The 16,480-nt window shown below is 37.2% G+C and overlaps 1 protein-coding gene and 1 long non-coding RNA gene across 9 annotated transcripts in view; one reads left to right on the top strand and one right to left on the bottom strand.

The window, feature by feature from the left end:
- Nucleotides 1-16,480, top strand: part of LOC115496563 (uncharacterized) — a 53,103-nt gene that overhangs the window by 29,873 nt on the left and 6,750 nt on the right. The gene's annotated exons all lie outside the window — the stretch shown is intronic.
- Nucleotides 1-16,480, bottom strand: part of UNC13C (unc-13 homolog C) — a 165,084-nt gene that overhangs the window by 13,039 nt on the left and 135,565 nt on the right. For 7 of the 8 annotated variants that reach the window (XM_072933703.1, XM_072933702.1, XM_072933704.1 and 4 more), the window contains 5 exons: nucleotides 9,759-9,847; nucleotides 7,413-7,562; nucleotides 6,010-6,133; nucleotides 3,423-3,479; nucleotides 2,300-2,380 (listed from right to left, as the gene is read on the bottom strand). In XM_072933703.1, coding sequence (XP_072789804.1) covers nucleotides 2,300-2,380; nucleotides 3,423-3,479; nucleotides 6,010-6,133; nucleotides 7,413-7,562; nucleotides 9,759-9,847 — 501 coding nt within the window. Of the gene's footprint in view, nucleotides 1-2,299; nucleotides 2,381-3,422; nucleotides 3,480-6,009; nucleotides 6,134-7,412; nucleotides 7,563-9,758; nucleotides 9,848-13,845; nucleotides 16,142-16,480 lie in introns of those variants that run through there. The other variant, XM_072933701.1, reaches the window with a different exon arrangement.

Raw genomic sequence — 16,480 nt, forward strand, 5'->3', positions numbered from 1 at the left:
ATATGGTTGTTCACAGAGGAAATATAAATGCTTCAGCTATAGACATACAAATTTAAGTAAAATTCTTAAATGAATGTTTGGAAGTAGCAACAGGCATGTCTAGATTTATAATAGCATTTCAGACTACAGCCATAATCTCTAGTACAAAGCTTCTTTCCAAGGGTAAAAAATAATCGGGGAAGAAAACAATATACAAAATTTTGATTTTGGTCTTCATGATCTAAAGTATTAATTTGCCAATTGGAAAATATTTGAAGCATTCTTTTAGGTTGCAGAGAGTGGAATGAGTTTAGAAAAGGATAAAACATTTCAGAGAGAATACTCCAGAGTGTGAAGTTTTGGAGTAGCAGTGTGAGAAGAGGACTTTTGGTTCTAGTGGCACAGCTAGATTTGGAAAAACAAATATGCTTATGACTTTGATGCCATGGTGACTATGTGAAATATATATATAAAAACTGTATATATAAATGTATTATATTATATTTTCAATCCCAAAATTGAGTTCAGAAAAATTAGGGGACAGATTATTCCCTTTTTCCTCCCAGAATGAAGAAATTTTCCTAAAGTTTTGTACAGGACAGTGTTTGATGAATTGATTCGTGTTAGCCACAATGAAAAGATAAATGTGCTACATACCTTCATTTTGTTCAAACACCTTGCAAAGCATTTTGCAACCTCCATTACAGTTCTAGGTCTCAAGATCAATAAAGCTCCCATTAATGGCTAATTAGTAAAAATATTTCAGGAACACAATGACTGCTTGATGAGATGCAATACTGGTCCCCTCTGTACAGGAAGTCTTGGGGACTGTAAGCAGAATTTACTCTCCCTGCCTTTTTGCAGTGCTGCCAAAGGAATAAATGCAGTATCTACATTCCAGTTCACATACACACATCTCCTCTAAATGCTGTATCCCACCTTATCTGGACAGCTCAGACCTACAGTCCACATATGCCCTTTGCATTTAGCCAACACATTTCACCTTCCAGTTCTCAAGATTCTGCTGGAGATGAAACATAAATATTTCATAACACTTCTTATTTACAGTTCTGTATTGCTGTCTACTAACTGTTAAAGGGAAAACATATCTGTAGGAGTAAAACAGAAGTCATCAGGCTGCAATACTTAATAGTGTTAGTTTAAAAAGTTCTGAATAAATCTATCTTCTCATCATTAAACACTTATTTAAAATGTGTATCTTTTCAAGCAAATTATTTCATACAATATGTTCAAAAAAATTTTCTCTCATCTTAGTTGCTCAAGAGTTTAGAAATGATTTCACTAAGACTCATAATCAATTTATAAACAAGTGTTAAAATCTGTTAATATTTCCTACTATTGTGACAATTACTGTGATTTTTTTGAAGTTGTCTCTCCCAGTAAAATGTTATCTACAGCAGCACTTACACATGGCTGAAATCTCCATGAAAGCTAATAGTCATGTAAGCAAACAAAGACACCTGACCCTTGATTTCCTGAGTTTTTAACTATTTTTTTTGTTTTTCCCATAAAGGGTGAATTTTGCAAGCAAACCAACAATTGAACCTTTCATTACTGTATGGAACTGAATACAGAAAGATAACCAACAGGGTTTTACAGATTCAGCTGGATCTGTTATTATCCTGTTCCTTAGACATGGAAAACACCTATCTCTTCATCTGTAAGAGTTTAAGGCCTGGAAATTTAGGCAAGGTTAGAGTTTACATTCTTCCCAGCTTTTATGTGTTTAGAACATTATTGGATTCACATACTTCATGCAGCTTACTTTGGGAGCATACTTCATTTTTTTCAATTTACAATTGGTTTCCACAACATTACTAATTCCCAATTATTTTTATTTCTGAAAGAAATGCCAATTCCACTACAAATACAAAAAATGGCAATTGTGAGCCCTCTCTGTTACTTTTTGCTTGTCTTGGAGACTGTTTTTATTGCAAAACACTTGATCATAAGTATTTCTTTTTATTTATATCTTCAATTTTATACTTCAGTAGCTGCCTCCTTACCTTCCTGATGTGCTGTCTCTTCCCAGCAGGCAGGAAAATATGCTGTTATTCTAGAAACTGATTGCTTTTAAGTTATTTACACCAACTAATAATCCAGGCCAATGTGGAAAATACTGATAAGCAAATTAAATAATATGTTAATTAATAATCTAATAAATATTCCTAATGACTTCTTTTGACTTCAGAAACCAACTCCATGAAGACTGTATGCAAGTCTCCAGTCTTTTATCTAAAAACCAATCAGTCATTGCTGGGCATTCCAGCAGGGAGCAGGAAAAGAGCTAAAGCTGTACCTTTATAGTAACGAGTGCCACGTCCATTATTGCACACTGCCGCAGGGTCAGGCTTTTGGCTTCCTCTCGGATCACGTGGTCCTGCAAAGCAACAGAAGACTGCAGTTGGTTTTGAAAGAGAGACAATATTGTGAATATCTGTTCTTTGCAAAACAAACAAACATCCACCAAGTGCCCCCCAAGGACTATGATTAACAGGGATTAATTCAGAATCCTTTCACAACAAATTATAACCTAGAGCAATTGTGTTGCTTCTTGAAAACACAGATTGTAAAGAACCAGACTCACTGGTTAATACTGAGCATTACTTCTTTTCTTAGGATGTATTATTTCTCTGTTATGGGGGATGGGGGAAAGGTTAAAATTTAACTTAAAATAATTATATTATATGATATATAAGTAGTTAATTGTAATAATAAACCTGACAGTTTAACACATGTTTGTTAATGCCCCATGTTAAAAAAAAAAAAAGAGAGGTTTCTCTTGGAACATGTTAGACATAGAGTGACTACACTCCTGTTAAATCTTTGTCTAAACAAGCAGTCAGTGATTAACTTAGGTAATATTTTAACTCCTCTAGCAAACTAAACAATCATTCATAGAGGGCCCAAATACACATTTCTGTACAAATCTGAAATCCTAATTGCGGCATTTACTGTCAAACAACTGACATCAGTATCAAGCATCTCTGCTGTCCATCAAGAAGATTCCAGCACTGAGCTGCTGAAGACTTTACTATGTTTCAATGCACATAAATAGTCCACAGAAAGAAAATTGCTGGTATTCTCACCTTAAGGGCTTTTCTAGAAGCAAAGGGATTTTTTCTGTCTTTTATTTTTTTTGGTGTGATGTGTAACGCTCATAAGGCCTGGTTGTGCAATATGGGGATGATGGCTTCTTGACCCATGTAGTGATCACTTACCACATAAGCACAGAGTCTTCTATTCATAACGTGGTTTTGATGAAACTGTACAATAATTATTCACCTCTGAGTAGTTACTGCCATATTCAATTATACCACATAAGAACAAGAATGAGGCATGAGGTTTGGCCTCACAGTCATTAATATTTCCTCCTTCTTTTGTTAGTGCAAGCCAGTCACAGCTTCATCTGGCTCCATTACCTTGAGTTTTGACAGTTGTCCAAGATCTTTGGCTGCACTGAATATCATCTGGGGCCCCTGTAATCACATTGAAAATTAAGGAAACAGACTCACAACAGCATGTTTGCTTTTTATGTCAACACAATCTTATTTTCTGCTAGGACATTGGCCAAAGTCATCGTTTTGCAAAGCTAAATAAAAGTTTCAGTTGCACAGGAGACACATTTTCATTCAGTTGATAAGGCCAAGTGCTTGAATGCCTGCAGCAAGATTGCCTCCAGTATTCTATAGCTGGTACAAATATTGCACTTTCTGCTGAGAGTGGTTTTGTGCTCTCCTTTCTGCTGTCTCATTTTGTGTTTAATACTGAAAGCTAAGGCTGTGATTGTTCTCAGTGTGTGTCAGTGAGACATTTATCCATAACTGCAGCTCTCAGGTGCTGTGCTAAAATTAACAATCATACTGGGAAGTGAGCAGCCCTGAGGAACCTGCAAAATCCTATGTAAGGGAAATCCTCAGCTGAGTAAAGCACAGCACAACAGTGTACTGTGAGCCAGAACCTTTGTTTTAAAGGAAAAGATATTGAAATGTTATGAAGTTCGAGCAATATTTTACAATAGCCAAATCCTGGCATGACACCAAAGGCCAATGCCTACACATTTGTCTCAGACAAACAGAATCCTACTGTAATTCCATGCTCACATCCACAATTACTCCAAGCACCATAACTACCAGTGCAGTTACATGGCAGTTCAACAAAATGTAGTTCCGATTATGAGGATCTCAGGAAAAAGGTTCATCCAACTTACACTGGAGTAATTTTTCATTAGACTTTCTGTTCCAAAGAGTTTAATTTTCCAGAAATAATTTTGCTTCCTATATGCTTCAATTGAAGAAAATGTAATATAGAACTGCAGTTTAAATCTTCATTATTTTTTAGTAGCAAGAATGGTAAGATAAATATGTATATATGTATATATATATATATATATATATATATATATATATATATATATATATTTATAAATGAAAAAATAAACCCTGTTTCTGAACACCTGTGCCTCCCAACCTCAAACAGAAAGAAATATTCAGGGCTAGAAAATCTCTCAACAGTAACCTACCTTTCAGTGATTTTCTTTAATTATGTGTTCAGTAGTAAACAAAAGTATCAAAATAAAAGGAATAGTTCACAATGCCTACTGGAAACACTCTATATAGAGGATAGCACTAAGGAAACTCCCCTCTGAACTGACTGTCCTACGAATAATTGAGCCTACATAAAGCATATAAATGCTCCTAACACATGATGGAAAATGCAGTTACCCAATTGAAATGCTACCTATGAATTTGCAGATAAAATCCGCACCAGAAAGTTTGAAAAGCAAATTAAAGATCTCAGAAATGTAAATTCAAAACTTATTGACAGAGAGGTTGCTTCTAATTATGCATAGTTAGCAAGGTCATGACAGTAAATATGAACAAATTCAGTGCCTGGAGTCCTGGCCATGATCAGCTCTACTCTAGAATTTTTAATAGTTCAGGTAATTTCATTTTTATCTCTGCACCATTTATACATTTTCTATTAGAGCTTTTCCTGCCTGTCCAGCAATATTTTTTTATGCATCTTCAATATATTAGAATAAGATTTAATGAAATGCCTTTAATTTATGGACCCTGACCAACAGCTTTTTAGCAGCTGAAGTGTACCATAGCATGTGTAACAGCAAAGTCGCCAAAGGCACACTGTGGCAACATCACGATTAGCTTGTCCTAAAATGGTCAGCTTATTTCAAACAAGACTGAAAACAAGAAGAATTAACAGTTATGTTATCCCAATCCCTCAAACAAATTAAAAAAAAAAAAAAAGGCAAAAAAAGCAGTTATGAGAAGGCCTCCAAGCCAGGCTCTCTTTGGTGATCCTTTGACAGGATGATTTCAGTGCTGCCCTCGGCTCAGCCAGCAGGGCTCACATCAGGCCATGCCCCACAAGGGCTCCTGTGCAGCACCACTCGGTAAGTGCAGCTCCTTTCCCTCTGCTCAGCAGGCTGGAAATGCAGCTCTGCCCAAAGAGGAGCTCCTGTCAAGGCTGCTATTAAAATCCCCCAAATCTTTAGTGCTATATTTGGCTGAAGCTTCGTGATGCTAATTAAGTGCTGCCTCAAGACGAGGAATGGCAGAGCAGGCAGGGCTGGAGGATGGGATGGGCATCCTTGGCCTTCTCAAACCTACAAAAATGGAAGTGATTGAATTTCTGATGTGACTTGGAAGGGCAAGGAGCACTCTTCATGTTACTGTGCACAGCGAAACTGAGGGAGAAATCGGATTTAAATTAAACCCCTTGTATGAGAGCACATGACTGCATTCTTTCATATGAGTGCATTCATAAAAAGTGCTCTGATTTGGGGCAGGCAGTAAATGAAGGAGTGAGTCTTCCTCACCATCTAGGAGCAAGCTGGCTGCACAACTCTGAGACACCAGAGAGCAACACTGCCTGCAGCGCAGGTGGTACTCCTTGTGTCAGGGTGCAGAACAGGGTAGTTGGCAACACCTGCTCAGGCACATTATTACAGTCCTTTATATAAACTGAGAATTGCTCTGGAACACTTACAGTTTGATCTGTCAGTGGTGGAAGCACAATTTGTTTTTCTATCTTGTTTAAGACTAACTTCCAGAGCTCTTTCAAAACCCGTTTCAGAACTGTCTTCTCACAGATTTTTGCAGAGACACTCAAACTGGAATAAAACAAAACCACAAACCAGTCACCAAAACAAGCATTAAGGCTTCAGAGGTGCTCAATCATGCTCAGATTAATAGCCATTAAGGTTTATCTCTTCTCTAGTAATAAAAATTTCTCAGTAGCTAAATTATTTTGCAATATTATCAGTAAATATTTTTGATAAAAAGACTTGCAGATTACAAACTCATATAAATTTCCACTATCTAATGTAATGCTTAGTATATCACTGATGCATGTTTATTGAAAATGCAAAATCATAATGAGTTATAAAGTTTGATGGATGATACAATTTAGCACTCCCACGCCCCTAAATTAAAGTTTTAGTATATAATTTGTTTATGTCTTAAAAATAAAGAGCAACTGTCTCTCTTGTTTTGCATTTCTACTGAGATGTAGAACTGGTTGCTGACAGCTAATGCATATTCACAGCTACTGTTTGAACGCATTTATTTCTATATACTGACATGTCTGAGCAATCTTGCTATCTATTACTTACAGTAAAATTAAATTTTTAGGGCACCTTTTCCATCTTCACTTGAAGATTTCTGGCTGGGGAAAACGCGGCTAAGGAACCAAAGGGGTGTGTAACTTGTGACTGGAGACCTGGAGTACACGATCAGTGCCAGGCTGCTTGTCCTCACAGCCACTTTCAGCAAAAAAGTTTGGTGTCATTAGTGTTTGACAAGCACCAATGACACCAATGTGCTTACAGACATGCCTGTGCTGCCTTTCAGAATGTGTCACTGCTGAATGATGGCAGCATAAATTATCCTTACTTACAGAATGCAGAATGAGTTTGCAGGATCCTCTCAAAACTTAGCATTTTACCAAATGAAAAAAAAAAAAAAAAATCAAGCTTCTGTTTAGATGATGACCTGGTTTTTGGTGACACAGAAGTGCATATCAATAAGCAGTGGGACATTGGGTACAAGCCTACAACAAATTCCAGACAATTTCAGTATAGGAATTACTTTTGTCCTTTTGTTCAGCACAATCTTCATAACACAGCCTGTGGAGAGAGATCCTGCACTGGCTCATTTTCAATGACTCAAAACATGACAAGACATGGAAAGACAAGCCTGCAGCTTATGTAAAAATTGTTCAGTGTAAGTAAAGAGGTTAGGCACGGGATTCTGCACGTAGTGAATACTAAAAATATTAAAAATACTATAGAGTGCTTCCAGGTATCCACAGTGCTTCAGATTAATACCAAATGTGCCTGACTGCAGCATCCAGTTCCCAGCCTGCCACACAATCCAGCCTGCCACACTTACGTTTTGTCCAGGGAATCCATGAGAGGCCGAAGCACAATCTCAGCATCAATGGCTGCACTGTTCTTATTGGCTGCTGCATTCCCATTTCCTCTCATTTGATTCAGCTCATTGCTCATTTGTTTTACACAATCTTCGATAACAAACTGGAAACTATAGGATAAAAAAAAAAAAACAGAATGAAAGAATTCTGGGAGATAAAACAATAAGGATGATTTTGCATCAGGTTCTTCAATAAGACTTAAATATTTTCTGCAATGATGCAATGCTCAAAATTGAAGATACTATGGTGTTACAGTCTGAAAATAAGTTCTACTGAGGATCATAGCTCATAAATAATTAATCTCTTCCCCTGCCTTGCTTCCATTCTGCCACAATTTTCATAGCTTTGTAGGTATGCCAAATATTTATTTTCTAAAGCAACAGATGTATCAGAATCTATAGGTTAGATATGATTGACTACCAGTTAGGAACAACTTCTCAAGATTTTATTTTTGATGTGTAAGGATGATACAAGCAGGTGATGATACATAATTTTTCTCTTGATGGTTAATAGCAACCAAGCTTTGATATTCTTCTTGAGGTAAAATCAAAAACTCCTACTGATTCTGCCCTGTTTGGCTCAATTTGACTTTTTCCAGATTTCCCACAGTCAGTGCCTTCAGAAGGTTTGTTACGTCTTTGCAACTACACAGCATTAAAACACTTGGGCTGTTTAAAATATCCTTTTGCAAAAAATCCCCTTGCTTTGAAGCAGTCAGACTCTTCCTCCTGGGAGGAATCTTTTTCACTTCAAGGTGACTGTGAACACATCCTTCCTCCTCAAGTTTGTATCTGCTCAGCTTTTCTGAAAACTGTTCTGTTTCCTAACTGATCTGGTTGAGTGTCTGACAGCCTTAAAGTGCTATTGATGTGATAATCTTTGGACAACATATTGACACAAAGCAGAACAGCAGTTAATCAGTCACCAGCTCAGAGGCATGAAGAGTGTACTGTGCACACACAGTAATTTGTTTTATGGGTTGATTTGTGATGGATCAAAATGGTTTAGGATTAGTTTATGAACAGAAATGCAAAACAGAGGCCAAAAATCCATGGGGTCTGTTAAGCTGAAAAGATAAATGGCAAAGATTACCTTGAGGAAAGCAAAAATGAATCTACTGTGAGAGAAAAGAAACAATCAGTTGTTCTAGTGACATGGCTAATTGTAAAAAGAGAACACAAACCTCGACGTAAAATCACTGGAAAAATCAGAAACTTTTCCAAATGCACTTGGAAGTACACTTACCTACACACTTTAAAGCCCTAGACAAAATCAACACGAGGCAGCTGTGAAACTGCTCATGGAAATTCTTGGGACCAGTCCCTCCCTCCAACAAAAGCCAAAATAATGCATTGCCTTTCTTGACGTTAGACATCTTTCCAACATTGTTAACCTCACAGACCCAAGCAGTAAACTGAGCCATGAGGAATGTTCTAGCTATCTGGAGCATATCCTACACTGAGCTGTTCTGCGTTTGCTGTTGCAGAAACCTAGTTAGCTCAGTCAGAAAGAAGCCCTGGAAAGAAATAATATTCATGCACTGTCAATGATCCGAGAAGCAGAGCCTGGGAGCAAAAAGTACAGCAAGACAATACAGCAAACCAAGCACAGAGAAAAAACCAGACTGTCCACCCAGACTGCCCATTGATGGATTAAATAAGCAACAACAGACTTTGCTTAATGAGCACCAATAATCCCTCTTTCTCAGATTTCTTTCTAACTTGAAGCAAAAGTAACTTGCTACTTCTTATACCACAACCACTGCTGGCACAGCACCATACACATTCAGGACTGCAGTGTGCACTCTGATTAATGAAAGGTTTTGAGAGTAAGGCTCAATAGACAATTTTTGAAGAGCCACAGGCAAGCAAATGAGCCAAGAAGGCCATTCACAACGACCACCTGAAGCAGGTTAAACACAGGCAGACATCCCTGGTTGAAGCAGGCCACTTGGAAAAAGCTGTCAGTCTCAGGAAGCAACATAAACATGGTCAGAGAGGAAAGTTTAACATAGCATCAAGGCAAAAAAACCCAGGGACTTTGCTTTCCAAAAAGGAGAACATAAGCCATCAGCCTCGCCTCTGTAACATGTTCATGCCACAGATGATGTTCAGTTGCCTTTACAGCAAGGCTGCTGTTATTTGTTTCAGAGTCTAAACACACACACAGAGAAATGCACACCAGTCTATCAGGGCAGAAGCAAGCCATGCCTCAGGACATCCAAATAATCACCCAGACTTCATCAGTGAGGGAGATTTTTTGAGCAGGAATATTCCTCTAAGGTTTGCAGTAAATGGGTTTGTTACCTTGCAGCATACGTTACACTGAGTTCATCCAATACATTGCTAAGTTTCACCTGAAGTTCTTTTAGAACAACACTAGCTTCAGCATCCAGCTGCAAAGAAATAAATAACATTATATTTTTTTATACACTAGGTTTCTGGGGTTTCCATTACAATCAAGGAATTAGGAATTATGTGCAAAGATACACTGCACTATAGAAAACCAAATGTGGAAACACCTGTTGCAACACAGACTTGCTTTAGTAGGCCTTGAAATACAATTACCATTAAAATAAATTTTAAAAATATTTGATTACAGCAGGGAATATTTGTATCAGAAATCAAAACTGTGCCATTGAAAAATGACTTTCTGTGGGATTGTGGAAACTCTGTTGGCAGTCACCAAGGAGAGAGCTGCCATTATCAGGCCAGTGGTATTCAACAAGGCACACCAAGAGAAGGATGCAGGAAAAGTTAGTGCTCGTGTTAATAGTAATGCAGATGCCTTCATTATTTTTTTACATTTCACTACTGTTGGTATTTTGTTTTGAGATTTGCATTGAACTTGTTTCCATATTTCATGTTTCCATAATGCAGTGTAAAATTAGAACATCCAGGACTGAAAAAAACATCTTGAAGAATATCCATGCCAATTCTACTGACAGAGGATGTGGGAAGGGACTCTACCAAATTTCAGTACTGCTCTTTCTAAAAGCCATTAGGGCAAACAAAATTCAAGCACAGAGCAACACATTCTGATGCTCTGATACAGGTTTTCTAAACATAGGAAAAAAAGTTAATGCAGGGGAGAAATAAATTTTTACATTTCCAGGGATGAGGATACATGCATAGATATTTAATCAAAAAGGTACCCTATTGATATTGATCAGCAAACTTGTTTATTTGCTATGGATGCTTTTTCAAATAAAAAAGAACTGATATTTAGCACTCAGGAAAAATAGTTACAGCCCATTCTGGGATATGATAGATGATCATCAGGATCAACAGCTGAATTTGAATTAATAGCTGATGATCCAGGTCTTTCAGATGTCTACATCACAGCGTTAAGGAATGATTTCCAATAATAATCCTTAATTTGTGGACTCTGTTCTGCAGCAAGGTCAGGTACAGACCTTCTGACAATTTCAAAGGACACTGCACATTTAGAATACATAATCAAGGCTGTTTCTATTTGTGTTTTTCTATCTTTCAACTGCATGAGTAGTGTTTGGTGCTTATTTTTCCTCTGGTGCTTCAGAGCACTGTGGTGCAGCAGGTCAGTTCTTTTAATCTCACTTCAGAGACAAGGGGAAGTTGTTGCAGCACACTGGATAATTTACTTGAGACTCCACAGGAATTCTACAGCAAAACAAACTGAAATAGATCCAGTGAACGACTGTGTTTTAATCTTAGACCATCCTTTATCTCCTTAGAGGTTATGTGTGGGTTAAAATAATAGAAAATCCAAGATTTTCACTACAGGTTTTGACAAAAGCCTGAAATAGGTGATAAGGGGGAATTCCCACATTGCTTTAGAAGATACCCAGGGTTATGTAGTTCTTTTCTAATCTGAGAAGCTCATATGTTACTTATTACTGTAAGTACTTACTGTGACTACTTACTGATTTAGTTTTGAATTACTTTGCATTGAGAAAACTTCTGTTGCTTCTGTATATGTTAGTAGTGTCCCTAGCAGATATACTTTAACAGTTCATACACCTAAAGTGATTGCTTTCCTTCATATGAAGAGCAGGAATTAAAAAGCTAATTTTACTGCAATGTCTTTATTAGTAAACAAATTAAGACTTTGCTATCAAAGGCAAAGATTTTTCCAGGAAATGCATATCACTAGGGAATTATACTGTCTCCTCTGGAGGGATACATACACACCCCAAATTAAAGACCTCTAGAATATAAACATTAACAAACACTGAACACACAAGCATCCACACTGAACACAATACATGTCAAGGAAAACACAAAATAACAGGCAAGCAGATCATGCACAAACTAAGAGAATCGCCTTGATACTGGGCCTATAGAGGTCAATGTAGTTACTTTCTATCAGAGGTTGTGGCGATAACCAGAAAACACAATGTATCTGCTAAATTCACCTGGAATTGAATTTAGTCCAGCTAAAATTGGATTAAATGCTAATGCCAGATTGTGGATATTAACACACATTATAGAAGGGTGCATGCAACTGTTAAACATTTTAGAGGCTTTGTGCTCACAAATTGCAGGAACAAGTTTGTGTGTGCACAGCTGGAGGCATCTGGCAGCACCCCCAGCCCTGTGTGTGCACATGCTCATGCCCGTCGATGGGGTGGCACGGGGAGGAGTTGGCACAAAGAGGTATGCGGGCTGCCCGGGCAGGTGTGCCACACCGGCCATCCTGCCATCACTGAGAAGATGTCAGCAAGAGTTTTAAATGCTACTTCTCTCTAGGTACTGGAAAATATGGTGATTTGGGTGTCTCACCAGAAGTAAAATGTGCACTTTTCATTTTTTTATCACCTGCCTTCTATGTGCTAATGATTTGCCCTCAGGCATCATCCAAATGTGCCAGAGCATGATCTCTTCTTTTTCCTGATATGGCAGAGCTAAGATGGAAGCATGGAAGTGAGAGGCAATGATGATCAGCATCTGAGATGATGTCATAGAGGGAGATAAAGACATGAAAATTAAGTATTTATGGTATTGGGGACTTCTCCTTTTCTCTTCATTTGCTTCATAGAGTTTGGTGAAGGAGGAATGAAAACTAACAAAATTCCCTGAAAATATTTCGGGGAAATAAAAGGAAAAGGCTCTACTTGATTATTTTGGGAAGAAAAAAAAAAAAAAAATCCCAGCTATGAATGTCATTAGTGTACCATATCAAATTTAAGCAACAAAAGAGAAAAGACAACACATTTATCCCTTGGACAATTGTATTCTGGATTCCATCTACAGTTCCCAGCATGTGTGGCCTAGCCTTAAAATATATCGGGGTAGGTTGCTCAGGTTTCAAAATTGGATTTTTTAAAGGAGCAAGCTTATTTCAGTAATAATGTGCAAATCATTCTTTTTAATAAATTCTTAATATACTTGGCTTTTCTAGGCTCATATTTCTGTTATTTTACCATGATCTTAAATAGTAGAAATAATTTTTACCCACAAGAGAATATACTCACAAATCTAGGCACACTACATAAGATCTATTGATTATACATTATCAAAGAGATAATTAGAAAATTGACTTTTTCTGAATGCTACACACAAACTGAAAACACATTTGCTGAATAGCTGACAAAATAAGAAATAGTTGAACATCATAGTTCCCAAATTCTGCCTATCTAAAACCACCAATTCTTTTATACAGACAAGCCTTGGAAAAGGGTTAAAAATCTGATGAGTTTGGCTGCTTTCAGTGTGTTAGATTGAGGTATTTCCTGCTGTAATTTAATGTGTGCTAGTATGGACATAATCTTGTTAATGGCAAATTTGGTGGTGTTTCTGCAGGAAACTACAGAGATGCAAATTACTTTTGCATGAGTTAAGCGGAACCTCTCTAATCTGAATCCCATTTATCTGCAATTTCACAGGTCTAATTACTTAGAGTTTCCTAATGGGACCACCTGGTTACTTCTGTTCAGAAAATAGTTTTACATGTTTTCTGTATATCTGGCAAAGATACAGGTATTTATCAGCTCCATCCCTTTAGTGGTTCCTTCTGTCTCTGATAGAAGCTCCCTTCCTCCACCCACACCCTTGGGACAGTGAGATGTGACATGTTTGGCTGCCGCTGCTCTGAGTGCACAGAAAAGCACTTGGGCCTCTGTAGGAGATGTAAAAACAGACACTTCAGAACTATCCTGCTGAAGTCTGGTCCTCTGACACCCCATCAAAGTCTTTAAGGCCACATATAGACTCCTACAGGAATTCCTAATCTTTATATTTAAAGCTGGAATTGAATTTACCAAAGAGGGACTATGATTTATCTACAGTTAATATAATATTGACATACATAAACACCCCCCCTTTTGCTTTACACCTCTGTTTTTGTTCCTAATTACTGTAACTCATTTCTGCCATGTTCTGTCATCTGGTATAAAGCAACACAAGCATTGGCTTCTCTTCTTTCTCTTTTATCAGTTTCCAGCTTGTCAGACAAAGAAATATTTAGTGTAAATATATTCATTCATTTTGGATGAAACAAACAGGAGCTAAACCAAAATTCTATGATGATGATCTGTTCCATGTTTTTGGACTTGATTTACAAAAAACCAAACAAACAGTGGGTTGGATGCACTTTACTGCTCTTTCTTATGGCAGACTGTTCTCATTGATATGATTTGTAAGTACCCTCCCTGCTTTGCTGCAGCAGAGGAGGACAGTTAATAAAGAAGCTCATCTTGTTCAGACTATTTTATTTTAATGGTGGGAGATCTGAGAAATCAGTTTTTTCTCTATTTATAGAGCTCCCTGCCTGCAATATGCAATAAGCCTACTCTGAACAGAGTGACTGCTGCTTGATTGTGGTTATTTTGACTGCACAGTTTGAAAGACATACTGCTCACAGTGTGAACTGAGGAGATTAACAGCATTTAATTTTTCTTAGAATTAGTTTTGCTTCAACTGAAATAGGTCTCATTATTTTGCTGAAAATCATCTGACTTTTATGCCCTCCACAAGTGAAATATTAAACTGTTTTTTCCCTTCAAGGAAACTGCTTACAGATTTTATTGCTGGCTTTGTTTCTTATAAGTACCAGTTCAATAAGCCAAATTGGCCATTAGCAGTTGTGCCTTTGGAATAGTGAGGAGAATAACTATTTGAACTGGAGGACAATCATTTTAGTGGCATCTTGATATGGGTGAAAAAAAATTGAACATGAATGTACTTTTCTTCAAGAAATTGCCCTAAAAGTCTGAATGTATTTTTAAGAGCTTTTCTCTTAGGCTGTGAATCAGAGATGCACTTAAGACACCTAATGAAGGGATTATAGAAAAATAGATCCAAAATGTCTCCGTGGGTTGCATGTTGCACCATATTTGTAGGAAATTCTGCTTTGATACTGTAACAACCTTAATAATTCATCCTCATTAACATCAAAAGGAACCAAAAAGCATGAGAAGTCGTAAGACCTTCTGAAAGAAAATTGCTATGAAAAACTCCTAATTTTTAAAATATTATTATATAAGGAATTAGGAGCAAATGAAAAACTAATATTTTCTTGTGTAAGAGGGAGCATTTTAGAGATTCAAGCAAATATTCTGGTTGAAAATAATTTGATAGAAATAGTTATAAAATGCGGCTCAGCTTTCCTCTGCCCTTGTCATTATCCCGATTTATAGACATTTATCTGTTTCCATGAATCGTGACATTTAAAATTAAGTTCAGATCCAAGACCTAATAAAGAAGTACTTTGCCCAGAACACAAAAGCATGGGGCAAGATTACTTGTAATATTCAGAGAGAGAAAAGGGTATAATAAGAATGACAAAAACAGCCACTTCTGGATGAATATCTCTTTTCAAAGTTTGGTAGGAAATTTGCAGTGACAAGGCTGCAGAAGTTTATTTCCCGTTATCTGGAGCAGGAGGTATTTCTGCTGTGGCAGCTTCAAGGAGCTGTTCCTGCTCAGCAGACCCTCCACACCCTGGAGTGACTCTGGAGGCTTCAGTTCCTTGCATGGCATAAGGGACTCATCTCATCTCTGTAGGGTCCTACTGTGGATGTGGAAATATGAAATGCTGTGTTTTCCAGTTTTCTTCATTTAGTGTGGCCACACTAGATCAAAATTTTAAGAATCTATCAAGCTACAGCCTCAAGAAGAAAAAGGATGATGTATGCATAACTTATTTTTTAAAGCCAGCTACTGATAATATGGATAGGATATTCATGTTCTAAACATTGCTTCTCAACAAGTAGACAGGATTTTTTCTGTGGCTTGAAGATAGTTAATTTCTTATCATGATTCAGAACAGTGAAAGACTACAGTCTGTAAGGTATTGAAGCACTTTTACTGTTGGACAGGACTTCAGGATCTTTTAAATCTTCTGAAATGAAACAGGGAGTAAAGCTGAGGATGTTTTGAACTGTTGCATAACAGATCTTGGTGAAATGGTATCTTAAATACAAGCAGGCCCTCAGATACTGAAAAGTGCACTTAAAATGTTTTACAGTTTTTTTTTTTAAACTCTGAAAGGGTATTGCACTATCTGCATAGTAAAACTTTTCAGTTTAGTGTCAACTGAATGCCCAGGCATAGCTCTTTTTCATTTTAGATCATAGGGAATTGCACAGATGCATCAATGGAAATAAGTAGAAAATGTGACTGTTTTTAGCCTTAGAAAATATGGTCAGGAATAATAAAAGATGCTTACTATCACAAACCTCATAAGAGAATCTCTCTCCTTCTTTCTTCTGCTCAGTGGATTGCAAGTCAAAGGCATTAGACAAAGACAATGACACATTACAGACAAAACGTACCAATACAAAAAAAGCAAAGTATAGTCCAATACAAACATTAAAATAAAGCTGGCACTACAGATTGCAACACAGAACACCCACTGCTGATAAAACATTACAGATCATTAGCATGTGTCTGTGAAATAGTTATGTCATTCCAGTATTGTCAGGCCAGTAAATAGGTCTTGTAGACTTTTTAAAAAGCATTTTGATTTTCTTTGCAAGTGAAAGCTTTGACTAGGTTGCAAACATGGTGCTAATGATCTCTAAGGAACTTTGAATGAACCAGGAAGC

This window comes from Taeniopygia guttata, chromosome 10 (assembly GCF_048771995.1).
Source record: "Taeniopygia guttata chromosome 10, bTaeGut7.mat, whole genome shotgun sequence".
Taxonomy (NCBI): Eukaryota; Metazoa; Chordata; class Aves; order Passeriformes; family Estrildidae; genus Taeniopygia; species Taeniopygia guttata.